We start from the raw sequence: 23,128 nt of genomic DNA on the forward strand, positions 1-23,128 counted from the left end.
AATTGTGTATAGGCAACAGTTAAAAAGGCAAACTATTAAAATAAATTATGAAAAACAAAAACAATTCTTTTTTATTTGTGTGAATGAATGAAACTCTTAAAATATCTCCTACATAAAACAAATGAAATATATCGTTATCTAATATTTTATGTTCCCTTCATCGCTGATAAAATTCTAGTTCAGCATCCAACTTTTCAGTTTTCTTTCTTGGCCCCAAAATGTGTAAAATCCCCATACGAAATTTCCATAAAATACTTTTGCAATTTTAAATAAATAATTTTGTATATTTACGTATTTATTTTAATTGGTTTGGGGTTTTCTAAGTTCTGAAATCTGTATTTTACAATTGATATTGATTAAGTTTAAACTTTGCAAACAGACAATAATAAATAATTGATTTGATTTGATTTGTTGTTTCATAAATGAGAAGTTAAGATTTTATATTGAAATTCGAAGCATAATTTGTATGGTACAAAAATATTTATCTTTATTTGATTTGTTTTCTATGCAAACGATCTAAAATTCGTTTATAATTATGGAATATGATTAACTTATGTGCTAGGCCAATTCACTTTATACATATGCTTTTATTACTTAGATAAATTTGTTAAATATGCAAATTTTTACTTAATGCTACATTTATTTACAATTTAAATTGTAAGTTGATGCTTCCATATGCTTGTCTGCAGCTGTAAAATGTACATGTATTGGTGTGCTTTTGTCCACACGCTGCGCTAAGCTTTGAGCTTGCAAAGCTTTAACGTATGTGTGCAGTGTACGTGAGCCAAAGCTCAACTCAATGATTTACGGTGTTTTGGTCGGGTTAAATGAAAATTCTATAAATTTTGTGGATTTCTATGAGTAATTTGTTGATAATGAAGACTCGATAACTTAACGCTAATTTGAATCGGTTCATAGCTATATACTAGATAATATATATACTCGTATTTAACACTGTCTGCTACTACTGCAGATACACTTCCTGCACGACATCGTGATGCTGTTGCTGCTGTGGATCGTGATCCTGCAGATCCTCCTGCAGCTCCAGCTGATGGTGCAGATGATGTTGCTGCTGTTGATGATGTTGCTCCTCAATAACAACACCTTCGCTGGCATCATACTCGATCAGCTGATCATCGGCGTCCGCCTGCTGATGATGATCGATGATAATGTGCTGATCCTGCTCCACCAGATGATGTTCGTGCTGGTATTCGTGCTGCTGTTGCTGCTGCCAGCGCAATGGTGGCGGTGTCGTGGGTGTTGCAATATGCTGCACGGGTTCGTGCATTGCGCTAGTGCTGCTCGTTGATCCGGTTGTCGTCGCTGTGCTTGTCGTCTGATAAACTGTTGTCTGCTGATTCCTAACAATATGACCGGCGGCTGTGACATTGGTCACGCTGGCACGCTGATTGGTGCGTGTCAATGTGACTGTCACCTCAGAGCCGAGGCCAGCAAAGGAGACAGCTGGCGTTGTGGATGCTTCAGCAGCACTTGTTGTGGTTGCTGCTGTCGTTCCTGTTGCCGATGCTGCTGCTGTTGCTGACGATGTTGCTGCTGCCGTGGCTCTGGCCTGGAGTATCTTGCGTGTGGGCAACTGTGATGCTGTGCTCGTCGTGGACGTTGTGGATGTGCTTCCCGCTGTTCCTTGCTGTGGCACATAGTTAATCAGCAACACTCGCTCTCCGCTTGTCGTTTGCGCCGCATGACCGCGCAATACTCGACGTTGCAGTGTTCCACCAGTTGCAGTTGTTGCTGCTCCGGTTTGAGTGTTGCTGCTGCTGTTCACTGTTGTTGCTGTTGATGCCGCGCTGTTGCTGCTGCCGCTGTTGCCGTTTCCGCTGTTGTTGTTGCTGCTGCTGTTGTGTTTGCTATGCGACTGCTGCTGTTGTTGTTGCTGTTGCGCTGGCTGCCCACCGCCCCCGGATGCTCCTCCTCCACCTCCAGGGCCGCTGGTCATATCGTTGGCTCATCATTACGTATTATTCCCGCCTTTCAAAATGAAAACCTTCTTTACCAAAATGTTCTTATTGTTGCCCTGTTTTATACATTGTGATTGTTTTTTTTTTTTTTTTTTTGGATATGATTTGATTGATTCGATGGATGCATGAGTTGGCGATTAATTAACATATTTCATTTCAGGTTAGAGTTGGTGATTGTTAACAACGAGGCAGCGACAAGAGAGAAGAAGACAAGATAAAAACAAACGATTCGTTAATGATTTGGTTATGGGTTTCATGTGAGCTTGTGTGTGTGTGTGTGTAAGGACAATGCGAACAAGTCATGAAATAGTTTCGATATGAGAACTGCAGAAAATTAGCATGGAAAATTCATTAGAACTTTCCGCAGTTACCATTGGGTCTCTTAAGAAATTTTGATGAGATTCAGACTTACAAATTATAACAGGTATTTAAAAACTATTTCATAACAAGTTTTGTGAGTGTAAGTGATTGTGTGTGAGTTTCATGTAAATGCGTTTGGTGCAGTAAGTCACAATGTAGAGTTCAAACAGTTTGGGATTATATAGGAAATTGAGTTCAAAACCAAAACAAATTTTTTATAAATACATTAAGTTAATAGAGAATGAATAAAGTTAGTAAACACATAGCTTTAACTTATCGAGATACTACAAATGATTTAAATTATTTACTTAACAATAAGAATGAATGATAAAAAAAAACCAACACCGAAAATTCAACAGAAAATACTTTCATAAATTTTTTTCAACATTTTTTGGTTTATTCATTTATTTGTCAGGTTAAATAAAATTTAATTTTATTTAAGTAATAAGAGTTAAGGTAATTGTTTTCTTCGAGCAGCTCAAATACTTGCTTTGATGCAAATAAACGATCCACTCGAACATCAACTTATTTAAAAAATTTGTAACTATTAAAATTAAGAAATAATTATGTAAATATATATAATTTTTGTTTCTTTTTTTTGTGTTTTTTTTTTGTAGTTGTAAATAAAATTAGAGTTGGCGGCTACAAATGTTTTGTACTGTGTAGCATAAAAGATGTTTTGGCCAAGGACCCAAAAAAGGGAAGCATGAAAGAACTAAAGCTTATAGATATCTGTGGCTTGATTGCAATCATCATAGCAAAGATCAGGCAAAAATAGGGATTAACTAAAGTTTGAGAAAGTAATTGAAATGATTTTGTCCACTAAACAGAAGTTTAGGGTAAAAATTTAAATTCAACCTTCTTCAAGTAAAGTAAACAATAAAAGTGTTTTGTTTTTATTCACAAAAGTGAATGATTAGCTATTGCACAGACAAGTTGGCAGCACTGCCAAACGGTCTTAACCCAACTTTTTGAGCACTCAACGATCTGCATATTAAGTTTTTGACTAGGTTGATCCTAGCCTAGCCTGTTCAATTAAGTCTACATACACATAACAAAGATGGGAAGTGGGAATCTGGGTTTGGGTCTGGGTCTGGGACGTGGATATTTTTGGGGGGGCAAACTACAGCACAATTACAATTACATAGTCCAATAACCATAGCGCGTACTTAAACTAAAACTATAGCGAAAACAAATTAAACGTAGCGAAATCAACATTTCAATTTTTCAGAATTGTACAACAAAATTGGTAATAAAAACTAAAATAGGACAAACGGAGTAAACTAACTAACTGTCTAAAGTCGCAACAGAACATTGGATTAAGCCAAATTGAAAATAAAGACTTTAGCAAGGTATCATGATACAATCAATAGACTCTTTCCTCTTTAAATATTAAAATCAAAAAAATAAAATTAATTGGAAAGAGTCTATTAAATGGTTAGTTTACACCTTTTAACCAAGTTCTGATAGTAAAAATTAGGACTACACGCAATCCGGGAGAATAAAAGCGTTTTGTATATAACCAAGTCAGGGATTTAGGTGTTGCATAGTGAAACTACGCATCCGTCCGCTACGTCAACAAAAGTGGTGCGTGCGTCGTGCTTTTCTTTTTTGTTTTTGTTTGCTCTACTCAGAGCGTCTGTTGTGGTTGTGTTTGTTGTTGCTGCTGCTGCTGCTGTTGTTGCTGCTGCTGCTGCTGCGCTTGTTGTTGTTGTTGAAAATCAGTCATATTCACCTGATTCAAATTGCCAATGATCTGATGACCCTGCAACGTTTGCACCTGGGCAATCGACAAGGGCGCCCCACTCTCACTGCCATCGGACTGTGCCACCAACTGTTGCTGCTGCTGCTGATTCGCTGCCTGTTGCTGGGCAGCTGCCTGGGCACTGGTCGTTGGCGTTGTCATGTTGCCCGACGAATCGATGATCTGATGATGCTGCAGCGTCTGCTGCTGTTGCACTTGCACCTGTTGCACCTGCTGCTGCTGCACCTGACCTCCGGCCGTGGTTGTCACTGTCATTGTTTGTTGCTGTTGCTGCTGCTGTTGTTGCTGTTGTTGTTGCTGCTGCTGTTGTTGCTGCTGTTGTGCATCGGGATCCTTTTTCACTTGTACGCCTTGCAACGGATGCAGAGATTGCACTGTTTGCACCTGAGGCACTCCACCGCTGGCATTCAATGTGCCACTAGCGCCTGCTTGCGATTGCCCAGATCCAGATGTTCCGCTGCCAGGTTTCTTGCCGCTGGGTACTGCAAAGCGTGGGTAGAAGAGAGGAGTATAAGCAATGTGGCCAACAAGCAAGAGTGTTAAATAGAGAAGAGGCCAACAACTACAACTAGGGCGACACCGACTGGGAGGCACAGCTGTAACAACCTGACTAGTAGTGATATCAATAACAAGAGTATAGATCGTAGGCACTACAAAAAAGAGATGTAGAACAGTTGAGTTGTGAGTTTGTTTGTGTGTGTGTGTGTGGATGATGTGTGTGTAGTGAGTGTATTAACGAGATTAACAAATAAGTAATGAATTAGAAAATGTTAATAGTATTACAAACAAGCAATGAAAATTTCGTTACAAATTTTAAATTAAGCAAGCAAATGGAAAAATCAAACAAAAGTCTAAAACTCATTTAAAATTAAGTACGCAGTATTTTCTTGCACAAAATAAACAAACAATAAACAAATTGATACACAAAAACGCACACGAAACGAGAGCCAATCATAATTAAAATCAATTAATTGCAAAAAATTTGTGTTATATAAAAATGAAGTACGTATATATTTATTAAACAATTTGTAATATATATAAAATTATATATTATTTAAAGAAAAACTTAAACTGCATGTCGTTTTAAGCCACAACGTAAGCTTACAATTAAAAATATCTGTTAATCGGGATTTTTCTTTGTTTACAACTTAGAATTATTATGCGACATAATTGCTTATATTTTGTTTTTGTGGTTTTAAGTAAAATTTGTTGTTGGGAGTATTTAGCGTTGCTTAGTTCATATGCAAGAAAATACTGCATAAAATGATAATTATCGTTTGTTTTGCTTTTTGTTTTCGTCTTTGCCTTTTGCTATTATTGTTATTTGGGCTTTGGGTTAAAAGAAGTTTAAAAGCGAAATTATGAAACTTACAACAAAAATTATACAAAATGAAATCAAACATTCATTTGCTGACGGATAATTATTTGTTATTTACAAACATTGCATGTATGTGTGTATGTAGATGTGTGTTGAAATGTGTGTAGATGATGAGCGTGGTGTGTGTGTTTTGTGTGGTGATAAGATGGAATGATTTGGCAGGCGGCATTGGGCGGCAGCGTCGTCGTTTCTAATTTTACTGCGGCTGCTGTTGCTGCTGTGGCATAAACACTTGATCGCCCACTATGTGTATAACATTTTGCATGCCCTGTTGCTGCTGTTGTTGTTGTTGTTGCTGCTGCTGCTGCTGTTGTTGCACAGCCGCATTGCCGCCGCCACCGCCGCTGCCTTCATGTTTGACATTCACGCTCATGAGATGTGTTTGACCTCCACCTGCTGCATTAAGTGTTGGTGTTGTTAAGTGTTGTTGTTGCTGCTGCTGTTGCGTCGTTTGATGATGTTGTTGCTGCAATTGCTGCTGTGGCAACACAGTACTGGCCATAATTGTGTCTCTGCTTGTCACAGGCGTGGCAATGACTCGCGTTATGGGCGTGCCAACCGCACTAACTGGCGTTCCTGTAGCTGCTGCTGGTGTTCCCGCTCCCGAGATGATCGTGGTGTCGCCCTCAGTGGTTGTGTTGAATTCGGCGCTGGTGTCTAGTGTACTATCGTTACCGTTACCGGACTTACTTTTCTTTTCCTTTTTGATGCCCGGCTTGGCAAAGTGCCGCAGCTCGAGATGGCGCCGCAGATTGCGCGATTGACGTATGACGGCATAACAAATGGGGCAAGTTGCAGGTTGTTCCGATTGTGAGCGTGATCTTGGTTCTGCAACAAGAAAAGTATTATTGTAGATTATAAAACAATTAAGGGTTCACTTCAAGTTTAAGATGATGTCTTCGGATTTAGAATGTCAAGTTGTAAAACTCTCCATGATTTGGAAGTTATTCTTCAGACGTTCAATCTGATGAACATTATTTAGTTCATGGGCACAAAGTTTCCTTGGTCGGTTGTATAAATCTTCAACAGACAATCTACCACTCTCATAAGGCTAATGAATATAACTAAATTGCTAGAAAATAAGGCAATTGCATTGAGGATGAGCTCACTTTCTGTTCCAGGCGGATGTTTGGTTCGTTTGGTCTTGGGCGTGGCGGTGCTTCCGCTGGCGCTTGGCGTTACAGTTGTTCCAGATGCGGTCGTTATTTCACCGGTTGTCGCATTGGCCGACGTCACAGGTATCATATTGTTGGGGTCCATGGTCACAATTGTTTCAACTTTTTGGCCTTCGCTCTTGATGATCGGCGTGGATGTCAACATTTGCGCTTCCGCACCGTTCTCATCTAGCACCTGTTGCTGTTGAACCACTTGTCCTTGTCCGGCTGTTGCGTGCGAGGATGTCGATGTGCCCATAATCGTGTCCATTCCTTCAATTTTACATATTTTCGGTGCCGTGGCTATATTGACAAGCAGAATATTAGTAACTATTGAGGCACTTTTCATTGTTAACACTTACGTGACATTTTCTTAACGCGCGGTTTCCGTTTGCGAGCGGGCAAGAAGCTTTGTATAACGGCCTGATCATGTTTTGATGCATCGGTTGTCACAATCGTTTGCTGGTGTCCGGCGGCATTGGTCTGTGTGGTGGCTTGTAGAATTTGTCCCTGGTGGTGAATGTCCTCGACAACCTGTGCGTGCACAGTTTGCTGTGGGGCCGTTGCAATGGTCGCTATCAATTGGTCCTGATCATGGTGCTGTGGAATCATATGCTGCAGTTGTATCGAGTGTGTGGTGTAGTCATCTTTGGTCACTGTTTGCGGTGCCAGTCCCTGGATGTTGAGGCATTGCGCCGCCTGCAACAGCGATGGAAGCTGTGCATGATCGACGCTCACTTCACCGCGATAGACAAACTCCAAGAGTGCCTCCAAATCGCTGGCATTCACGCCCGCCAACATCACAACTGGATGCTTGCATGGCGTATTCTACAAAAGAAAACAAATTATGCAACAATTATAGCCAATTTACCAAAAAAAAAAAAAATAGTAAATGATAACAATTCCTTTATAAAATTCCTTTTCATGACTGTTTTGAGCATTGAATACTTTTGCATTTTTTATTAATTTCACATAAATTATATTGCTCCGATTATTCAACATATAACTTATTTATTTTTTGTTCAGTTGGATGTTGATATTTCTTTATTTTCTACCCACTTATTTATTTGCATCTCTATTGGACATTATCATATATTCTATAAAATTTAAGAAACTTTATAATAAAAAAAAATAAAGTTCGATAATGATAGAGGTAAGAAAAATCGCCATATTTTTTATGAACTAATAATATTTAAAAAAAAATCTAAGTATGAAACGAATATTTGCCTAATAAGATTTAACTCATCTCAAGTAAAATACTTAAGGATTCCAATGTTATTGTCAGCGCTGTTTTCATGTACACAAAGCACTGTTGGGTAACTAGTAATTTCTCTAGTTGAATACGTTCGTAGCGTGCGTTTTTGTTTTGTTTTTGTTTTTGACGCTCCAAATAGAGACTTTGCCGGCTGCTGGCGGCATTGAGCGCGCGCGCTCAATCAGTGGTGCTGCTGCTGAGTGCGTCAGTTCATAACAGAGACAAAAGAATTGGCTGGCCATCATGTGAGACCACCGAAACAAACGGATAAACACAGTCAACAACGACGACGACAAAACTTACACTCACTCACACATACAGCGGCAATTCGACGACACGCACACTCACACACACACACATACGCATACTCTCATTGGAATGAATAAACCGGCTTTTGAGTTATGCGCGCTCTGCATTCTGCAGCAGGATTGGAGATGCTGCCCATGACCGCTGCGCTGCGCTCGCTGCTTGCTCAAGAAAGAGCACCCCGCTCACATGCCAGCTCCTCACACAACACATTTAATTAGCGGGCGGCAAGTAGAAAATTTTGCTGTCAGAGACGCGCTTAAAGTGAGCACCACTCTGAGTACTGAGCGGCAGCGACAGAGGCAGCTCACCCCTCTCTTTACCCCCAGCTGCCAATGACTGTTAGTTTTCTCTGTCTGCGCCTCTCACCCAATCCCAAATCTCTTTAAATGTCATCCAGCCAGCCAAGCAGCCAACGCTCCGTCGCACTCAAACCAGCAGCAAGGCCGCGTAGTGAACGCTCTTTGAACTCTACACTCCCTTCTGCTTGTCTGCTGCCAGCCATGTTGTGCCTTCCTGCTCGCTCTGCTGCTGACGTCGCTCATCGATTTTTGTTGCTGTTGTTCAGCAGTTCAGTTCAGAGTGGTTGCTTTTCGCTGGTTGCATTTGATGAGGGAGCGGGAGCAACAAAGAGCATTGTTTACGTGTTTTGCGTGTGTGTGTGAGTGTAACGAGATCAGTACTACACACTCTGTATGTAGTATGGCGACAGCAGAGACTGCGGCTGCGACTGCGACTCTTGCAGAGTTCACATATAAAAACCAATTTTTGACATTTCCCGTCGACAAAATCGGCTCTGAGCGACGTTTTAAAAATTACGCTCTGTTTACTTTTTGAACGGGGAGCGAGCACGTAAAGCCGATGCCAGATGCCCGCCGTGTCAGGTGTTCTACGCTCTACGCTCTCCCTCTCACACTCTCTCCCTCTCACTGGCCATCTGCACTCAGCAGCATTGCGCTCTGTTTTGGTCCGAAATGACATGTGGACAACAACTGATAATAGGAATATCTTATTGGCACTGATCAACAGTGTGTATTGCAAATATCAAATATTAAACAAAAACTACCACATTGAAATAAAACAAGGCGCTAAAAAAGTACAGTAGAGCACATTTAAATACAAATGTAAAAAAAATGCAAAGTTAAAAGCAAAACACATACCGAAAATATAATATACTCGGTAAGTATGTACATCCGTATGTCGGTATGTAAATAATTTTGATATGAGCTCTGCTCATTGAACAGTACAACTTGTTTATGACAAACACAAACAACATACAGTAAAACTTATTTAACGATGAATATTTTGAAAGATAAAAATACATACAAAGAGAATTATGTATTTTCTGGCAAGGCAATACGTACATATATTAAATTTGTCACTTTTATCAAATCGACTGCTCCCCTTTTTAGCATGCCCCATAGCCAATATCGACTGTACATTCACACCGATACACACACAACACATTCGCACACACACACATAAGCAAAAAGAGGTCGCGCTCGTGTGCACCCAACAACAGCGACAACAGCAGCAACAACAAGAGTAGCAAAGCAAGTAAGAGGCAGTCAGGCAGCCCCGTCACTTTGTTGGCGCTCTCGTTTGCGCTCGCTCTAACACACTCGAACTGAAAGTTGGCGCAACTTTATATGACTGCCCGTTGCGCTCACTCGCTCTCGCTCTGCCTCTGTTTTTCTCTCTCGCCCTCTCCCTCTCTTTGATACTCAAAAAAGCTTATAAGTTCTTTTCTTTTATATTTGTATTTGTTATAACAAACAAGTTGATAAGGCAATACGCGACTAAGGGCAACGCATGAAGATGCAAATGAGACAGGGGAGAGTTGGAGTTTTTAGAGACAGCGCCCAGAGTGCGCAACTCATTCAACTCAATTGACAATTGAAAACTTGCACAGAATTCTCTACAGAAAGTAGGAGACGAGACAAGACGTTAGCACAGCAATGCTGCTGAGTGAGCGCAACCCAGGAATAGAGCGCGAGTGCACACGTCTTCAACTCACACACAACGGCAGAGACAATCACAGACACGCACGTAGTGCTCACATGCACAGACGGGAGCCGAAGCTGCTCCAATACACTTACAATCGCAGTCACACTCACACACACATATTAACCTATTTGGCAAAGCGGACACGACTTTGGTTTCTCTGTTTACAAACTGTACGCGCAGGCAGCACAGCACACACATGCCATTAAAATTCAAAATTGTTGAGGTTATGTGTGCTTATCTTAAGGGGGGATAGGAATATGTTCATCATCAAAAAAAGCTCTCACCTTTAGCAGATCCAATAGAAACGGCGAAGCGGCACATAGCACTATTTTGTGGGCCGGAAAACTGCGTCCACCGGCGGCCAGCGTGCAATCGACGAGGTCGCCATGGCAGCGCAACAATTGTATTGCCGATACCAGAGACGTGCCATAATCGCCCCAGGTGAGCGAGTACAGCGAATTCATTGGCAACGACATTAGGGCTGTCGTGTCCAAATCCAACAGTTGTTCTCCAGCGTTGTAATTGTATTGATTGCTGTTTGTGGCCAACACGACGAGGCTGTTATTGTTGCAACGTATCAACAAGAAATTTTCAATTAAATGGCAGCGCTAAAAATGCTGCTGCTCAGGCTCCAAACTCCACCACGTTCACGAAGCTTTCACGACGATGACTGAATGGCGCGCGCGCTGCTTCTTATCGGTTCCCCCTGAAAAAATAAAGAGTAAAGAGCATAAGCAGAGATGGCAAACTAAATAACACAGCACATAGCACTCATGTGCTCTCGCTCTCTCGCGAGAAAAAGTTTCAGTTTTGAGTACGTGTCTGTGTTTGTATGTGAGAGAGAGTGGAGAGGGGGTTTGGAGCTGTCATGCGCGCGCACCCCCCAACACTCTCTCGCTCCAACGAAAACACTGTGCAAGTTTTTGCTATGTGAGCGCGCGAGAGCGAGACAACAAGAGAGCAAGTTTTACAGCTCATATATATGTGAAATGTGGGCCGTCTGCCGCCCTCCACCCGCTTGACCCCCCACAATCCAACTCAGACCGATAGTCGAACGAACGAATAAACGAGCGTATGGAAATGCATGACTTTAGACTTGGAGGAAAGAAAAAAAACACACAACTAAACAACTAAGGCAACAAATAAAATTCTGTTCTTTGAATTTTAAATAAAAATAGCGCGCCAACACACACACAAACACAAGCAGACACACAATCAAACGTATGTGTGTAGATACAACAGTATGCACATTTTGTTCGGGTTTTTCCATATATTTTTTCTTTTTCGCTTTTTTACTTTTGTACAGTTAACGCCACGCATTTAGGCATTGCAATTGTTTTATAACTAAAAGTAGCACTTCATTCACCACCGTAGTGTTATTATTTTGTTGTTGTTGTTTGTTTACACGCTGCTGTCGCTCCCGGAGCGAACAATTTTATGCATGTTGAAATTATCTTCTCACCGGAGCGCAAAGAAAAATCTGCTGGCTGCTATTTTATACTCGGTTCGGTTTGTGCTTTCCCTTCTTGGCCGCCGCTCACGGCTGGTTGGCTGCTCTATAGCTCTTGGTTTTCTACTTTTTTTTGCTGCTGCTGCTCTGCTCGCCAACGTTGAATAACTCGAACTGAGCTCTGAGCATTCGATCGAATTACGTTCTGCCAGCGCGGCGCGTCGTATGACGAGTTTTAGTCTCTATACGGAGAAAATTTCTGATCATGCGCCACAGAACCGCTTTTTGGTGGTGGTTTCATGTTTGCCTGTGTGAGTTGGTATATGTGAACATATACAGCTTGAGTGTGGGTGACACTGTTGCTGCGGTGGTGAGCAACGTGAGAGTGAGAGAGATGGCTGGCAGTGCGCGCTCTTGAAAGTACAGTTGACGAACAGCGTTGCCAGGTGGAAACAAATTTAAGTGAAACGTAAATGCAAGAGTATTTTTTCTTTCAGCAAATACAAAATAAAAATTAAAGATATTTTTTAAAAATAAATTTTATTCTAATTGAAAAAATATGGAAAATTATTCTAAGATATGTCTAAATAAATGCCACAATTTGACTGTCAAATGCTGTCACTAGTTTACGGAACAACGTTATCAGTGATAATTCTGCTCCTTCGAATAGCGAACATCTACTATCAGCAGATCCTGCTCAAAAGCCGGTTCGCTCTTACGAACTCTCCACCCGCTATGCGACAATACGATGTGCTCTTCGAGCACGTTCAGTCACCTGTTACTTTTGACATGCATCCCAGAGACAGAGCTCTCGACCCTATTTTTATGCAGATCAAGTCCCGCTTAAGAGCAGAGACTGGAAACAACGTGCTGTTTTCGTTTCGCTGCTTCTGCCGCTGCTATTGGCGAGGAGAGTAATATTACCAGGGAGAGTTCTATCCATGGTACTCTGAGAAGTAATGTGTTCAATGTGAGCGGCGTGTGTGAGTATAGAGCCGAAAAAAACAAACAAACTACGCAAGATTACAATTTTCTCTGTTTTGATTTTGATGCTGGACACGAGACGAGAAATGTGAATGCTGCTTTAAAAGTCCAATAAGTAGTATTAAAGCAATGAGCGCGCATTTTACATATGGCTGGCAACGCTATTGAATAAAGAGTCGCTGCCTTTGGGTGGCTCGTCTCTGTGGGTTGATTTGGGGGTAGTAGCAAGAAAATTATTTGTTTGTGTGAGCGCCACAGTGAAACGCACAGTAGGCCGCAATGTGGAAGAACAGATATGAATATCGTCATATGGAATAACTGCGAAACCAATGAGTCAAGAACCACGGTACGATTGGCTGACTCGCTGAAATTCGAACGGCACGACAATGCCTGACTGGCGGCCTCGCCTTGCCGTCTCCTCGCCCTGCGCCAACAACCTTATTATCGTTGTTGTTCTTGTTTCTGTTTTGACAAAATCTATTTAAAAAAATAAGCCAAATGCTTGAAACGCAGTTCACGAAACATGCTAAAATTTTGTTCAAAACACACACACTCATGCCATTGCTATATGTTTGTGTGAATGATTTGAAGAGTTTTGTGTGCGACTGGTTGTGTGTATTTTATGCTCGCTTGTTTACACATTTGAATTTATTTAGTGCCTCGGCAGCCAATCAAATTATTGCCCCATTTTATTGTCACTACTAGTTCAATCTAATTTGACTTTCTGAAACTTGTCCGAGACGCAACAAAAACATCTCCACGTTTTGAATGTCGTCGCAATAATAAACTCATTTTTACATACAACATTTCAACCTGACTGTGACTGGCGACAGCAGCAGCAGTATCCCTCTCCTGCTGTTGCTGCGGCTGAGATACAAAAGCGGAGAGGTTTGCCAGCAACACTGTTGAGAGGAGAGAGGCTAGCGCCGTTCGCCCGGCGCGTACTCCAAGAAATTTCGAAAAGCGAACCAAACGCCGCTGTCCAAGAGTTTCATTTTTATTATTTCGCTTTCACACAATACAACTGAGTGTTTGCACATGTGTGCGAGTGTGAGTGCGCGCACTCACTAACACAAATGTTCAAATTGAGAGATAGAAAGAGGGAGAGATAGAGAGAGATGGGCAAGAGTCCAAAGTCATGCATTGCTCTGTTATTGTATCCGATTTCCACAAAACGAGATCTTCTGAAATTGGAACGAACTACAAGAGATCTATCTGCGCTCTGCAGCAACAGATACTTGACGGTGTGACCAGAGCATAAGATCACAAAATGCGAATAAGAGTGTATGAAACAGGAAATACCCTGTTAAAAAATGATAAATTTACTCTAAAGTTATTATGTTAATTTCATTAATTGCGAAATATTGAAAGTTAAATTATCATCCAAGAATAATGGCCAAAATCGTATTATTGAAGTATAATTCACTCAATAATACTTTTTTAGTAACCTGATTAAAATCTTAGTTCTAATCAGAGCAACTTTTAAATGTTAAACTAAGTTAAATTGATAATGGCAATTGTATTTAAGGTTAAAGCAAAAGTTCAACAAAATATAAAGATTTCTAACTAAACATTTAATCTAAAAGAATAATAGACATGACACTCACCACTATTTATTTGCTGGGATTGCACCAATTAATCGTTTGATAAGCGATCTTGCTGCTTTCGACCTCCTCATAAGCAAACACACAGCTTTTATTTACGATCACTGACAGACGCACCTTGCAAATCAGTTCCATTGGACGTATAGTGGGTGTATCTTGTATAATAACAATATGCGATGCATGATAAAGTAAAGGATCGCCTGGATAAACTAAGAAGTCGGCTCCAAAAGCTTCACCCGTGGATACAAACTTTCCGCGTAACCACAAATCGTGAAAGACGCGATATTTCAGAGAAGATGTGTCGTAAACGGGATCAGTACATAGTCGGGCAGCTGTAGAATAGTAACATAAGACACAGAAAACTGCAATTACTTATTGGATGCCTTACAGTGATTTGTCATATGTGAAGAGGGCAACTCCACAAGCGCATTTTGTCGTTCAAAAACAACACTATTAGCAATTTCCTGAAGTACATCGTAGGCAGTTAGAGCAACAGCTACAAAATTTAAAAAAAAATCAAATACAAATCTAAAAATATAGCACAGTTTTTGTTTACCCTCTTTTTGTTTGCCCTGCTTCAATAACTTGTTGCGTTTGCCTTGAAGGATTTTTTCCACGTGACGTTCGGTTTCCCGCAGCTTTTCCGCCTTTAAAGCATCCGCTTGCGCCATTAAACTTGCCTCAAATTGGGCCTTGTACGCTTGCACCATTTCGTCAGTTGGTGGCGCAGTTAAAGCTGCTGTTTTGCTAACTAAATCTGCAATTCCTTCTTCAATGAGCAACTGCGTCTCACATTTACTCAATTCCACTGGGAGTGCTGCAAATAGTATTAAGAATTTAATTTATATTACTCATGAGGAACGCGCACCTACCGGCCTCACTACAGCTCCAGCCCTTGCTGTTAGCAGTGCCCACAAGAGCACCCATTATTCGGTGCTTTGTGCGTAGCTCCATGTAATCTAATGAAGATATAAATTAATAATAACATGCAGCTTCAATAGTCATTCCTTAGTTCTTACCATTCGCATCGAAAACATAACCGGTGCCATTTAATAAAGTTAAGTGGATCTTCATATTTATACTTTACAACTTTCAATGCCCCGTATTTTGTATAACAACGTGTATGCTTCTTGTTGACTATTTTGATCAAATTATTATTATTTAATTTATTATATTCGCCCATTAATTAAGCGCTGTTTTTCTAAATAGCTTTATTTAACACCTGTGCCGGTATGTGTCCGAAAGCAACGTGAACAGAATATACTTATTTACGCCAAGAAAAAATATACAGAAATCTGGTCGCACTTAATTTAACATGTTCGTATTCGGACAACGGCGCATCATTTAAAACCGCCTACAACTCTGTTGGAAGTTTATGTTGTTTTCGGTTATTTTTAAAATAATATATGTATATATATATTTTGAAAAACACCGATGTAACATTGATATAAACTAAGAAAGTATTTAAGCTCCCAATGTCTGCTGTACAACTATAAAGCACTCAAAATTTAACAGCAGCAGTATTAAGTTATCGATAAGTGATAGTTTTACATGCAAGCAAGCGTCTGGCAACGCTATTTACCACTCTTCAGTAGTTGCAGCTGCACATTCACGTTATTCAGCACTGTGAATTGAATGTTGCTCATTGTTGTTATTGTTGCTCACGGAGGAGTTTACTAACTTTTTCCGCATATTTAATGCACAAAGAGTATCGCGAGTGTTGCAATAATTAGCCAAGCGCGATTTACATAACCAACTGACCAATAATTTGTAACGAAAATGTAACCAATTGTTAACGGAGTGCATGCAAATTGTAAAAGTTGCGTATGGCAGCAAAACGAAAGAAGAAAAATTGCAAACGACCAACAACGACGAAGACACCACCCACACAACATACAAAAAAAATTCAAAACTAGCGTTTTGTTTTCACACTTAATCAGTTCCTATTAACGCAAGTGGCGTGTCGTTTTGAATAAAGTTGCGTAAATTGCGCACAGATTGTGCGTTGTTATTTGTAAAGCTGCCGCAATTAACGGAATTATTTTACGTGCAGTGAGTATGGACACACCGCACAAACATTGAAGAGTGGAGAGAGTGAGTGACTGGGCGTGTGTGTGTGTATAGCATTCATGGGGCGCTGTTGCTAATGTTGTTTATTTATTTATGTTTGCCCGGACGTCGCTCGTTCTCGCTTGCACTCTCACTTTCGTGTGTGTTTTTATTGTTTTTTCTCAAATATGCATTGGCACCGTTAATGTTCACACTTAGCTCAGCGATAAACTGATATTATCGGTAATTTATAAATATAACGTAACCCACATTAATGCTCCTATGTGTGTGTGAGTGTGAGTGAAGCAACTGTAAGTTGCCTTTGAGACAGGATTAAAAAAAATATTTAACCAGCTTTAAACTAGAACGAAGCTGTTGGCAAACCTGGCCTAATCAGTTTTTAACTAGTTTGAAACCTGGTTTGAACTTGAATTTGTTTTTTTATGAGTGTAATAACAGATTTACAATTGTGTTAAAAAGAATATTATACAAAATATATAACCCTGTTATTTCAAGTTCAATCCCGAATTGAGATCAAAGGTGATTTAGAGTCAAATCTTTGAAAGATTATATTTCAGGACCAGATTGAGTTGAAATTTGATCTTCCCGAAAATGTATTTTGGCTTCTTGTGAGATTAGAAATACTTAGTAGTATTTTGGTGTCTACTGTATGCTTTAATCTCTATGAGATTTGACACCGGATCACCTTTGATCTAAATAAAAGCTTCAAATTCTATATATATAGTATATATAGTAATTACAAAGCAAATATGTTTTCGTATGCCGTAATCGTTCAATTTCGAGCAAACTGCGAGCCAGTTAGAACGTTTTTAGAAATTTTGTGTACAATGGGGATTTAGCTCATTAACGCGAATTAGCTCATTTATTTGCACTTCTCCCTGTTGTGTTTGACTACTTTTATTTGTTTTGTTGTTTTTTTGTTTACAGTTTGCTCGCAAAACCCCACCGACGATAAAAACAACAATAACATCAACAGCAACAGGAGAAGAAGGAGAAAGAAAAGGAGGAAATCGCAAGCATTTGGCGCTTGGCCATGTAAATAGATTTCTCTTTATATACTAGATACATTTATAGTACATATGCGACAATACAATATCTATTATACAACTATTGTTGCTTGCAGGTCATGTGGCGAGAATAGCGACAGCTGCCGCATAAAAGACGTTAACAACAACGTTCACGGCTGAGGGCAACAATAACAACAGCAGTGGCAACAACAACAACAATTATTATTGCCAGTGCCAGACGTTGTTAAACGCTTCCGACCAGCGCCCAATCCCAATCCCCCCATCGCCAGAGCAGCAGCAGTGTCCACAATGGGTGGGCAACCCACTTCTATTAGTCACTAAAACGTGCCGTCAAAATGCGAACTGTGGAGACGACAGCCATCAGTTCAGGCTGAGCAGCGATGTGGCGACAAATTACACAACGTAGTCGAGCAACAAACTTAACGCTGGTAAGCGGAAATGAAGCTTCATTTAAGCAAAATTCCTCGATAGGGGCAGAGGAATTTGTGCATTAAAGTATACTCCAGATAATGTCAAGCTGTTGATTGTAAAAGTCATTATTTCATTTGTGATTAATGAATTTTCTAGTGCCGCAAGGGCAACTATTTAAATGAGTGCATCACTCACAAATTTGCATTATATAATTTGACATGCGATAGTAGTTGTTAAAAAAGGCATTGTTATAATATTGTGGAAATTTCAAAGCCGACGTCATATGCTAATTAGAGTTGTAAATATGCAAATCATGTATTCTATCTTGAATATAATAGGAGTTTTTTAATTGCATTTAATTTGAATATTTCTGCACTTCATTTTACATTTAATATACTGTCTTTAGCTTCAGCTTTTTATATTAAAATGCAATTGCTGAAGCAGATCTATTACATTGTTAATAAACTGATTACTAACAGCATCAAGGAAAACCCGCTGATTATTGATATATACGAGAATATCCGAGATCAGAGTCATGTCAACAGAGTCAAGGTTCTGCTATTAATAACAATCAATTAATATTCTGACTGACTGTTACAATTCAATTAAGAGAGCTTCAATTTGAGACTGATTGAATGGGCAATCGAATTGTTGATAGCATCAAAGTTCGATGTGCATTTAATTTAATAGTCTGTTCTGTAGAATTCTGCATACGCCCCTTAAATGATATGCAATTCTGAGAAAAGTTTATCGATTCTTTATTGTACCATTCCATTCGCATCTCTTCTTTATTCAAACCTTATTTAAATTGCAGAGCATTTTCAAGTCAAAGTTGGTCGTCTCGTAAACAAATCGGAATTTATTGCGCCACCATATCGAGCAATATTTGCAATTGGCAATGATTAAATTTGGTATGCAGCGCACTTAATTTAATGCGAATTCAAAATGACGCTAACATTTATCTCTCTCTCTCTCTCTCTCTCTCTTTCAGTTTAACTGGAATTGCATCGATTGAAGTCCAAGGCAGCGGCAAACAGACTGCAATATGTTCAAAATACGTCAGAGGAATTGCATGCTAATTGCCACGGTGCTCATACTCGCGCCCTGCATTGTGATATTGATGGTCTTGGGTCCAGAACTATCCACCGAACAATCGCTGACACAACGCCTGGCCGAGTGTCACATGCGATTGCAGTACCTCGAGTCGATGTATCGCGCCCGCCAGGAGGATGTTTCACTGCTTTCTCAGTACTTGGGTCAGCTGCAGTTCACCAATGGCAGCGGGAATGTGTCGAACGTGAGTCCACCACCGCAATCGGTGGCCAACTTTTTGGATGCATTGAGTCCGGAGGCACGTCAACTGCTGCGCAATGCATCGCATGTGACGAAAACTACCGGCACAACGACCACGCGTGGCTATGTGCCTGTCCACAACATCCGGCTGCCCAATGCCTATCATTTTCTGCCTCATCTGCTCGACGATGCGGGCTCACTGCGTCCCGCGTATTTGAGGAGCAAAGGACGCTGCGATGTGAGTATTGTGCTTGGGATTCCAACAGTGCATCGCGAGAAGCAAAGCTATTTGCTGGGCACACTACACAATCTCATCGAGAACATGAACGATGAGGAGCAGAACGAGACACTCATCATTGTGTATATTGGAGAAACGGATATCGAAGCGGTGCAAATGATTGCCAAACAAATTGAGTCAAACTTCGAGTCGCAAGTCGAGAGTGGACTCATCGATATCATCGCACCGGCACCAAGTTACTATCCCAACTTTGAGCGACTGCGCATCACATTAAACGATCCCTTGGAGCGTGTGAAATGGCGCAGCAAACAGAATCTGGACTTTGCCTATTTGATGGCTTATGCGCATGCTAAGGGCACGTTCTATGTGCAGCTGGAGGATGATATTTTGACCAAGCGACAGTTTATCACCACCATGAAGAAGTTTGCGCTCATCAAGAGTGCTTTAACAAAGCCGGATCAACCGGAATGGTTTGTGCTCGACTTTTGTCAGCTCGGCTTCATTGGCAAGATGTTCAAGAGTGCCGAGTTGCCCTACTTAATCACCTACTTTCAAATGTTCTACAACGATAAGCCAGTTGATTGGCTGCTCACGTACTTCATAGAGTCGAAAGTGTGTCGCACGGATAAGGATCAAAAGCATTGCAATCAGGAGAAGGCCAAGTATTGGCAGCACTTTCGCAAATCGCTATTCCAACACATTGGCACAAGCTCCTCGCTAAAAGGCAAAGTACAAAAGCTAAAGGACAAACAATTTGGCAGCAAAGTGCCCACATTTTATGCCCACACGCACAATCCGCCAGCTTTGGTCAAGTCAAACATTGCGCCATATAAAAACTTTTTGCTTAAACGTGCATATCGTGGAGAATCGTATTTCTGGGGTCTGCTGCCGCAGCCTGGTGACTTGGTGCAGTTCATCTTTGAGCAGCCAACGCTGTTGCGTCGCTATCTGTTTCGCAGCGGTAATTCGGAGCATCCGTCGGATCGTTTCTACAACACCACTGTGGAGCTGCTGCCCGCCGACAGTCTGAGCGAAAACTCATCCGTTTGGAGTACCTACAACACCACAACGGATGGTTATTTGGTTGTTGGCTCTTTCGATAGCCTCGGCGTGGCCGAAGGATCGCTAGATCCCAAGATTGGTGCCATCAAGGAGTTGCGTCTGCATGTGCACAGCGACAGCGAGAATTGGGCGCTGCTCAGCGAAATTGAGTTGCAGGAGTTGGGCAACAATGCGAGCAACTCGGAGACGAATGCGGCAAAGCCGCGTTTTGTGGCAGGGAGCTGATTGTTGCATCGCCATCGGCAGCTGAGTGATGATTGATGATTAAAACGGATGTCTACTACGATATTGATATATTGATATTGATGTGTCCCTAATTGTATCTCTATTTGTGTGTCTGTCTACTGGATGTCTGGTGTAATTAACTGTGTGTATATTTTTTGAGCGCTACTTTTAATGCCTACCATCTAAATGTGTATATAACTCTCTACCCTATTTGTAACGATCGTCGACTACTATCAATAATTGCAATTGCAACAACAAAAAGGTTTACGCGTTCAACAGATATTAACTCGAATTTATACATTTCTCACACTCGCGTGTAAACCAAACTAAACTGCAAAGCAGCGTTTACCCGTCAAAGTAATTAATGTAATTGAAGTTCTCCTTTGGAGTCTTTCAGTGATTAAATGTCATGCTAATATCTGGCTCGTGTGAGTCCACCTTTTTGTAACTAGCAATGTCATAACTATTAGAGTTTTGTGAATTAACTGTCCTTCATTCCCGCATATCCCAAGTGCCCCTTTCCATATTTATACTATACATCCAACTAAAGTTTATAAGAGGTGTATGTAACTGCGAGCAATTCGTTATCCACTCTTTATACACAACTATTGTTATTATTATTATTATTATTCTTATTTTTTTTGGTTGTTATTTGCTATGCATTTCTTAGAGTTAATTTTAAGTGTTATTTCTTTATTGATTGGCTACTATTTCGAATCCAAACATTCCGACTGTTTTCTGTTTGCTGAATTTTAGATGTACTTCTTAATCATACTCGAAACTCATTTACAAATTTATTGTATTCATTTCGCAACAACTTTGTTTTCTAAGTTATTGTTTATATTTTTATTTAAGCTACAGTTACATATCAATCGCAATCGCAGTTAAAAAGAAAATCGAGTAAACTCGGGCCATACGAATCGAATTAGTATGTAATAAAAATAATATTCATAAAAATATACAAAATTCAACACATATTCATAATCGAATTCATCGTAACATGCGGAAGCGGACATTTTTAGCATTGTTGCTTTTTACTGTGATTTGTTAATAATTTATGCATATAAACCATGAACAAACTAAACATAACTAATACATTATAATAATGTGTGTTTTTATAAATTATAACAACAATTGCTGATTAGTAATCTAAATTCCAAAACAAAGTTTTTTACAAGAAAGCAAAAAAAAAGAAAAATGTAACTAAAACAACATTGTATTGAATTGATAAACAATTGGATTTGCCAAATTTATTATAGCATATAAAAGAGAAAAGATTTACACTTGGTTCCTGTTAAGCAAACAATATTCTTAATTATAGTGGCATATTCTACAATTAATTTAACAATTTCGAAACGAAGCGAATCTTTTCAAAAATGAAAACATTGTAAAAACAACAACTAAAAACTAAAACAACACTAAAATTTGTGTGCTGCTAAAAGATTGTATAAACGAACAAAAATTGTAGACTGCTTTGGTATAATGTTTATAAAAACTGATGTCACGTTAATAATTTGCTTGCTTAATTTAACATATGTACTCGTATATGTATACTTATATTATAGATATTATACTATATATATTTTTATATATACATGTCCAATGTACGTACTTCGAAAGCCACAATAATTTTGCACAGCTCATTTACAAATGAATTGAATGAAATGTCATGTGTTTAAATTACAACAAAAATGTATTCGATTTCAATATTGAAATCGTTTATATAAATAGCTAAATATATATATGTATATAACGCGTTTCCCGCATACAACAAAATTAGCGAAAATATTTATTGATGGTTTTGTTCGAACTCGAATACAACAACAACAAAAATATACCAAGAATCAGCACGCTTGTAAAACGTTCTTAAAACTTGCGTGCTATTATGTGTATAAGCTTAATAAATCATTAAAACAAAGATATCTGATAACAATTTGCATTTTCATTTAAAATATCTGATGTGGTGGTAACTTTGCTTCACAAGTAGAATGAAATACTTTTAAAAAGATGAATTATTTTCAAATACATTTTCATTTTGTTAAAAATTATATTCTTCGGTGCTTAGATTTAATGTTAACTACAAAGAAGAAAACTGATATGATAAAGTTGCATCGTATTTCATTATATTTATCTTTTTCTTTATATATTTTAGAATTATAGATGATATAATATAACTTTTATCGCACTACAAAGTTTATTTGACGGGGTAATTTTGTTTTAAAAATAAACTGACATAAGTCATGACAATTGTCATCGTTCATTTATAAAATACCCCAAACCTAAGTGATCAACTGAGCGCAGTTTTCATCTCCAAATTTATTATTTGGCTCACCCACATCCCACTTTGTAAAGCTGTGCGGATAGCCGGTGGTAATCGATTGATAACATCCCATTCGTTAGATCAATCCAATAACATTAGATCAATCCAATATCATTTAGTATTACTTAAGTGATGTCTTCCTCAATGTAATAATAATTATCGAGGATTTTCTTAAATGGCTACGTGTCTGTATTAAAATCATCTGCAATTCCATTTTGAAATTTTATTTCACGATTTTT

At 39.5% G+C, this 23,128-nt stretch overlaps 4 protein-coding genes across 10 annotated transcripts; 1 reads left to right on the forward strand and 3 right to left on the reverse strand.

The window, feature by feature from the left end:
• Positions 1–298: 298 nt before the first annotated feature.
• LOC117567477 (secreted protein C) lies at positions 299–1,957 on the reverse strand. The gene has a single exon (XM_034247507.2). It carries the CDS (start codon positions 1,955–1,957, stop codon positions 965–967), a length of 993 nt encoding a protein of 330 aa, XP_034103398.1. The 3' UTR covers positions 299–964.
• Positions 1,894–10,687, reverse strand: LOC117567474 (transcription factor GAGA). Of its 5 annotated transcripts, none has more exons than XM_034247501.2 (6): positions 10,489–10,687; positions 6,999–7,464; positions 6,592–6,939; positions 6,173–6,310; positions 4,075–4,586; positions 1,894–2,035 (listed from the first exon to the last, which is right to left on the reverse strand). In XM_034247501.2, the coding sequence occupies exons 1-6, from the start codon at positions 10,678–10,680 to the stop codon at positions 1,973–1,975; spliced, it is 1,719 nt and encodes a 572-aa protein (XP_034103392.1). In that variant the 5' UTR covers positions 10,681–10,687; the 3' UTR covers positions 1,894–1,972. The 5 variants fall into 5 exon arrangements, with proteins under 5 accessions (XP_034103392.1, XP_034103395.1, XP_034103394.1 ...); XM_034247504.2 differs by having other exon boundaries at positions 6,047–6,310; XM_034247503.2 differs by lacking the exon at positions 1,894–2,035 and having other exon boundaries at positions 2,723–4,586; positions 6,047–6,310.
• A 75-nt stretch (positions 10,688–10,762) lies between these two features.
• Positions 10,763–15,477, reverse strand: LOC117567478 (tRNA-splicing endonuclease subunit Sen34). Its single transcript, XM_034247508.2, has 6 exons — positions 15,262–15,477; positions 15,115–15,201; positions 14,799–15,059; positions 14,631–14,738; positions 14,246–14,574; positions 10,763–10,910 (listed from the first exon to the last, which is right to left on the reverse strand). The coding sequence occupies exons 1-5, from the start codon at positions 15,314–15,316 to the stop codon at positions 14,252–14,254; spliced, it is 834 nt and encodes a 277-aa protein (XP_034103399.1). The 5' UTR covers positions 15,317–15,477; the 3' UTR covers positions 10,763–10,910; positions 14,246–14,251.
• A 381-nt stretch (positions 15,478–15,858) lies between these two features.
• On the forward strand, positions 15,859–21,767 carry LOC117567473 (alpha-1,3-mannosyl-glycoprotein 4-beta-N-acetylglucosaminyltransferase B-like). 3 transcript variants are annotated; one of them, XM_034247496.2, is made up of 5 exons: positions 15,860–16,294; positions 17,240–17,347; positions 17,436–17,768; positions 18,566–18,662; positions 18,743–21,767. In XM_034247496.2, exon 5 carries the CDS (start codon positions 18,797–18,799, stop codon positions 20,567–20,569), a length of 1,773 nt encoding a protein of 590 aa, XP_034103387.1. In that variant the 5' UTR covers positions 15,860–16,294; positions 17,240–17,347; positions 17,436–17,768; positions 18,566–18,662; positions 18,743–18,796; the 3' UTR covers positions 20,570–21,767. The 3 variants fall into 3 exon arrangements, with proteins under 3 accessions (XP_034103389.1, XP_034103387.1, XP_034103390.1); XM_034247498.2 differs by lacking the exon at positions 18,566–18,662 and having other exon boundaries at positions 15,859–16,294; XM_034247499.2 differs by lacking the exons at positions 15,860–16,294; positions 17,240–17,347 and having other exon boundaries at positions 17,363–17,768.
• The last annotated feature ends 1,361 nt before the right edge of the window (positions 21,768–23,128 follow it).

This window comes from Drosophila albomicans, chromosome 3, assembly GCF_009650485.2.
Source record: "Drosophila albomicans strain 15112-1751.03 chromosome 3, ASM965048v2, whole genome shotgun sequence".
NCBI classification, from domain to species: Eukaryota; Metazoa; Arthropoda; class Insecta; order Diptera; family Drosophilidae; genus Drosophila; species Drosophila albomicans.

Excerpts from the sequence above, each read along its gene's own strand:
- LOC117567474 (XM_034247503.2), bottom strand. The coding sequence starts at position 10,680 with ATGTCGTTGCCAATGAATTCGCTGTACTCGCTCACCTGGGGCGATTAT. Across the intron at positions 6,311-6,591 it reads ACATCCGCCTGGAACAGAAA|AACCAAGATCACGCTCACAA; the intron begins GTGAGCTCATCC and ends TTCTTGTTGCAG. Across the intron at positions 4,587-6,046 it reads AGCTACAGGAACGCCAGTTA|TACCCAGCGGCAAGAAACCT; the intron begins GTGCGGTTGGCA and ends CACGCTTTGCAG.
- LOC117567478 (XM_034247508.2), bottom strand. The coding sequence starts at position 15,316 with ATGAAGATCCACTTAACTTTATTAAATGGCACCGGTTATGTTTTCGAT. Across the intron at positions 15,060-15,114 it reads CTGGAGCTGTAGTGAGGCCG|CACTCCCAGTGGAATTGAGT; the intron begins GTAGGTGCGCGT and ends TACTATTTGCAG. Across the intron at positions 14,575-14,630 it reads TTCACATATGACAAATCACT|CTGCCCGACTATGTACTGAT; the intron begins GTAAGGCATCCA and ends ACTATTCTACAG.
- LOC117567477 (XM_034247507.2), bottom strand. The coding sequence starts at position 1,957 with ATGACCAGCGGCCCTGGAGGTGGAGGAGGAGCATCCGGGGGCGGTGGG.
- LOC117567473 (XM_034247498.2), top strand. The coding sequence starts at position 18,797 with ATGTTCAAAATACGTCAGAGGAATTGCATGCTAATTGCCACGGTGCTC.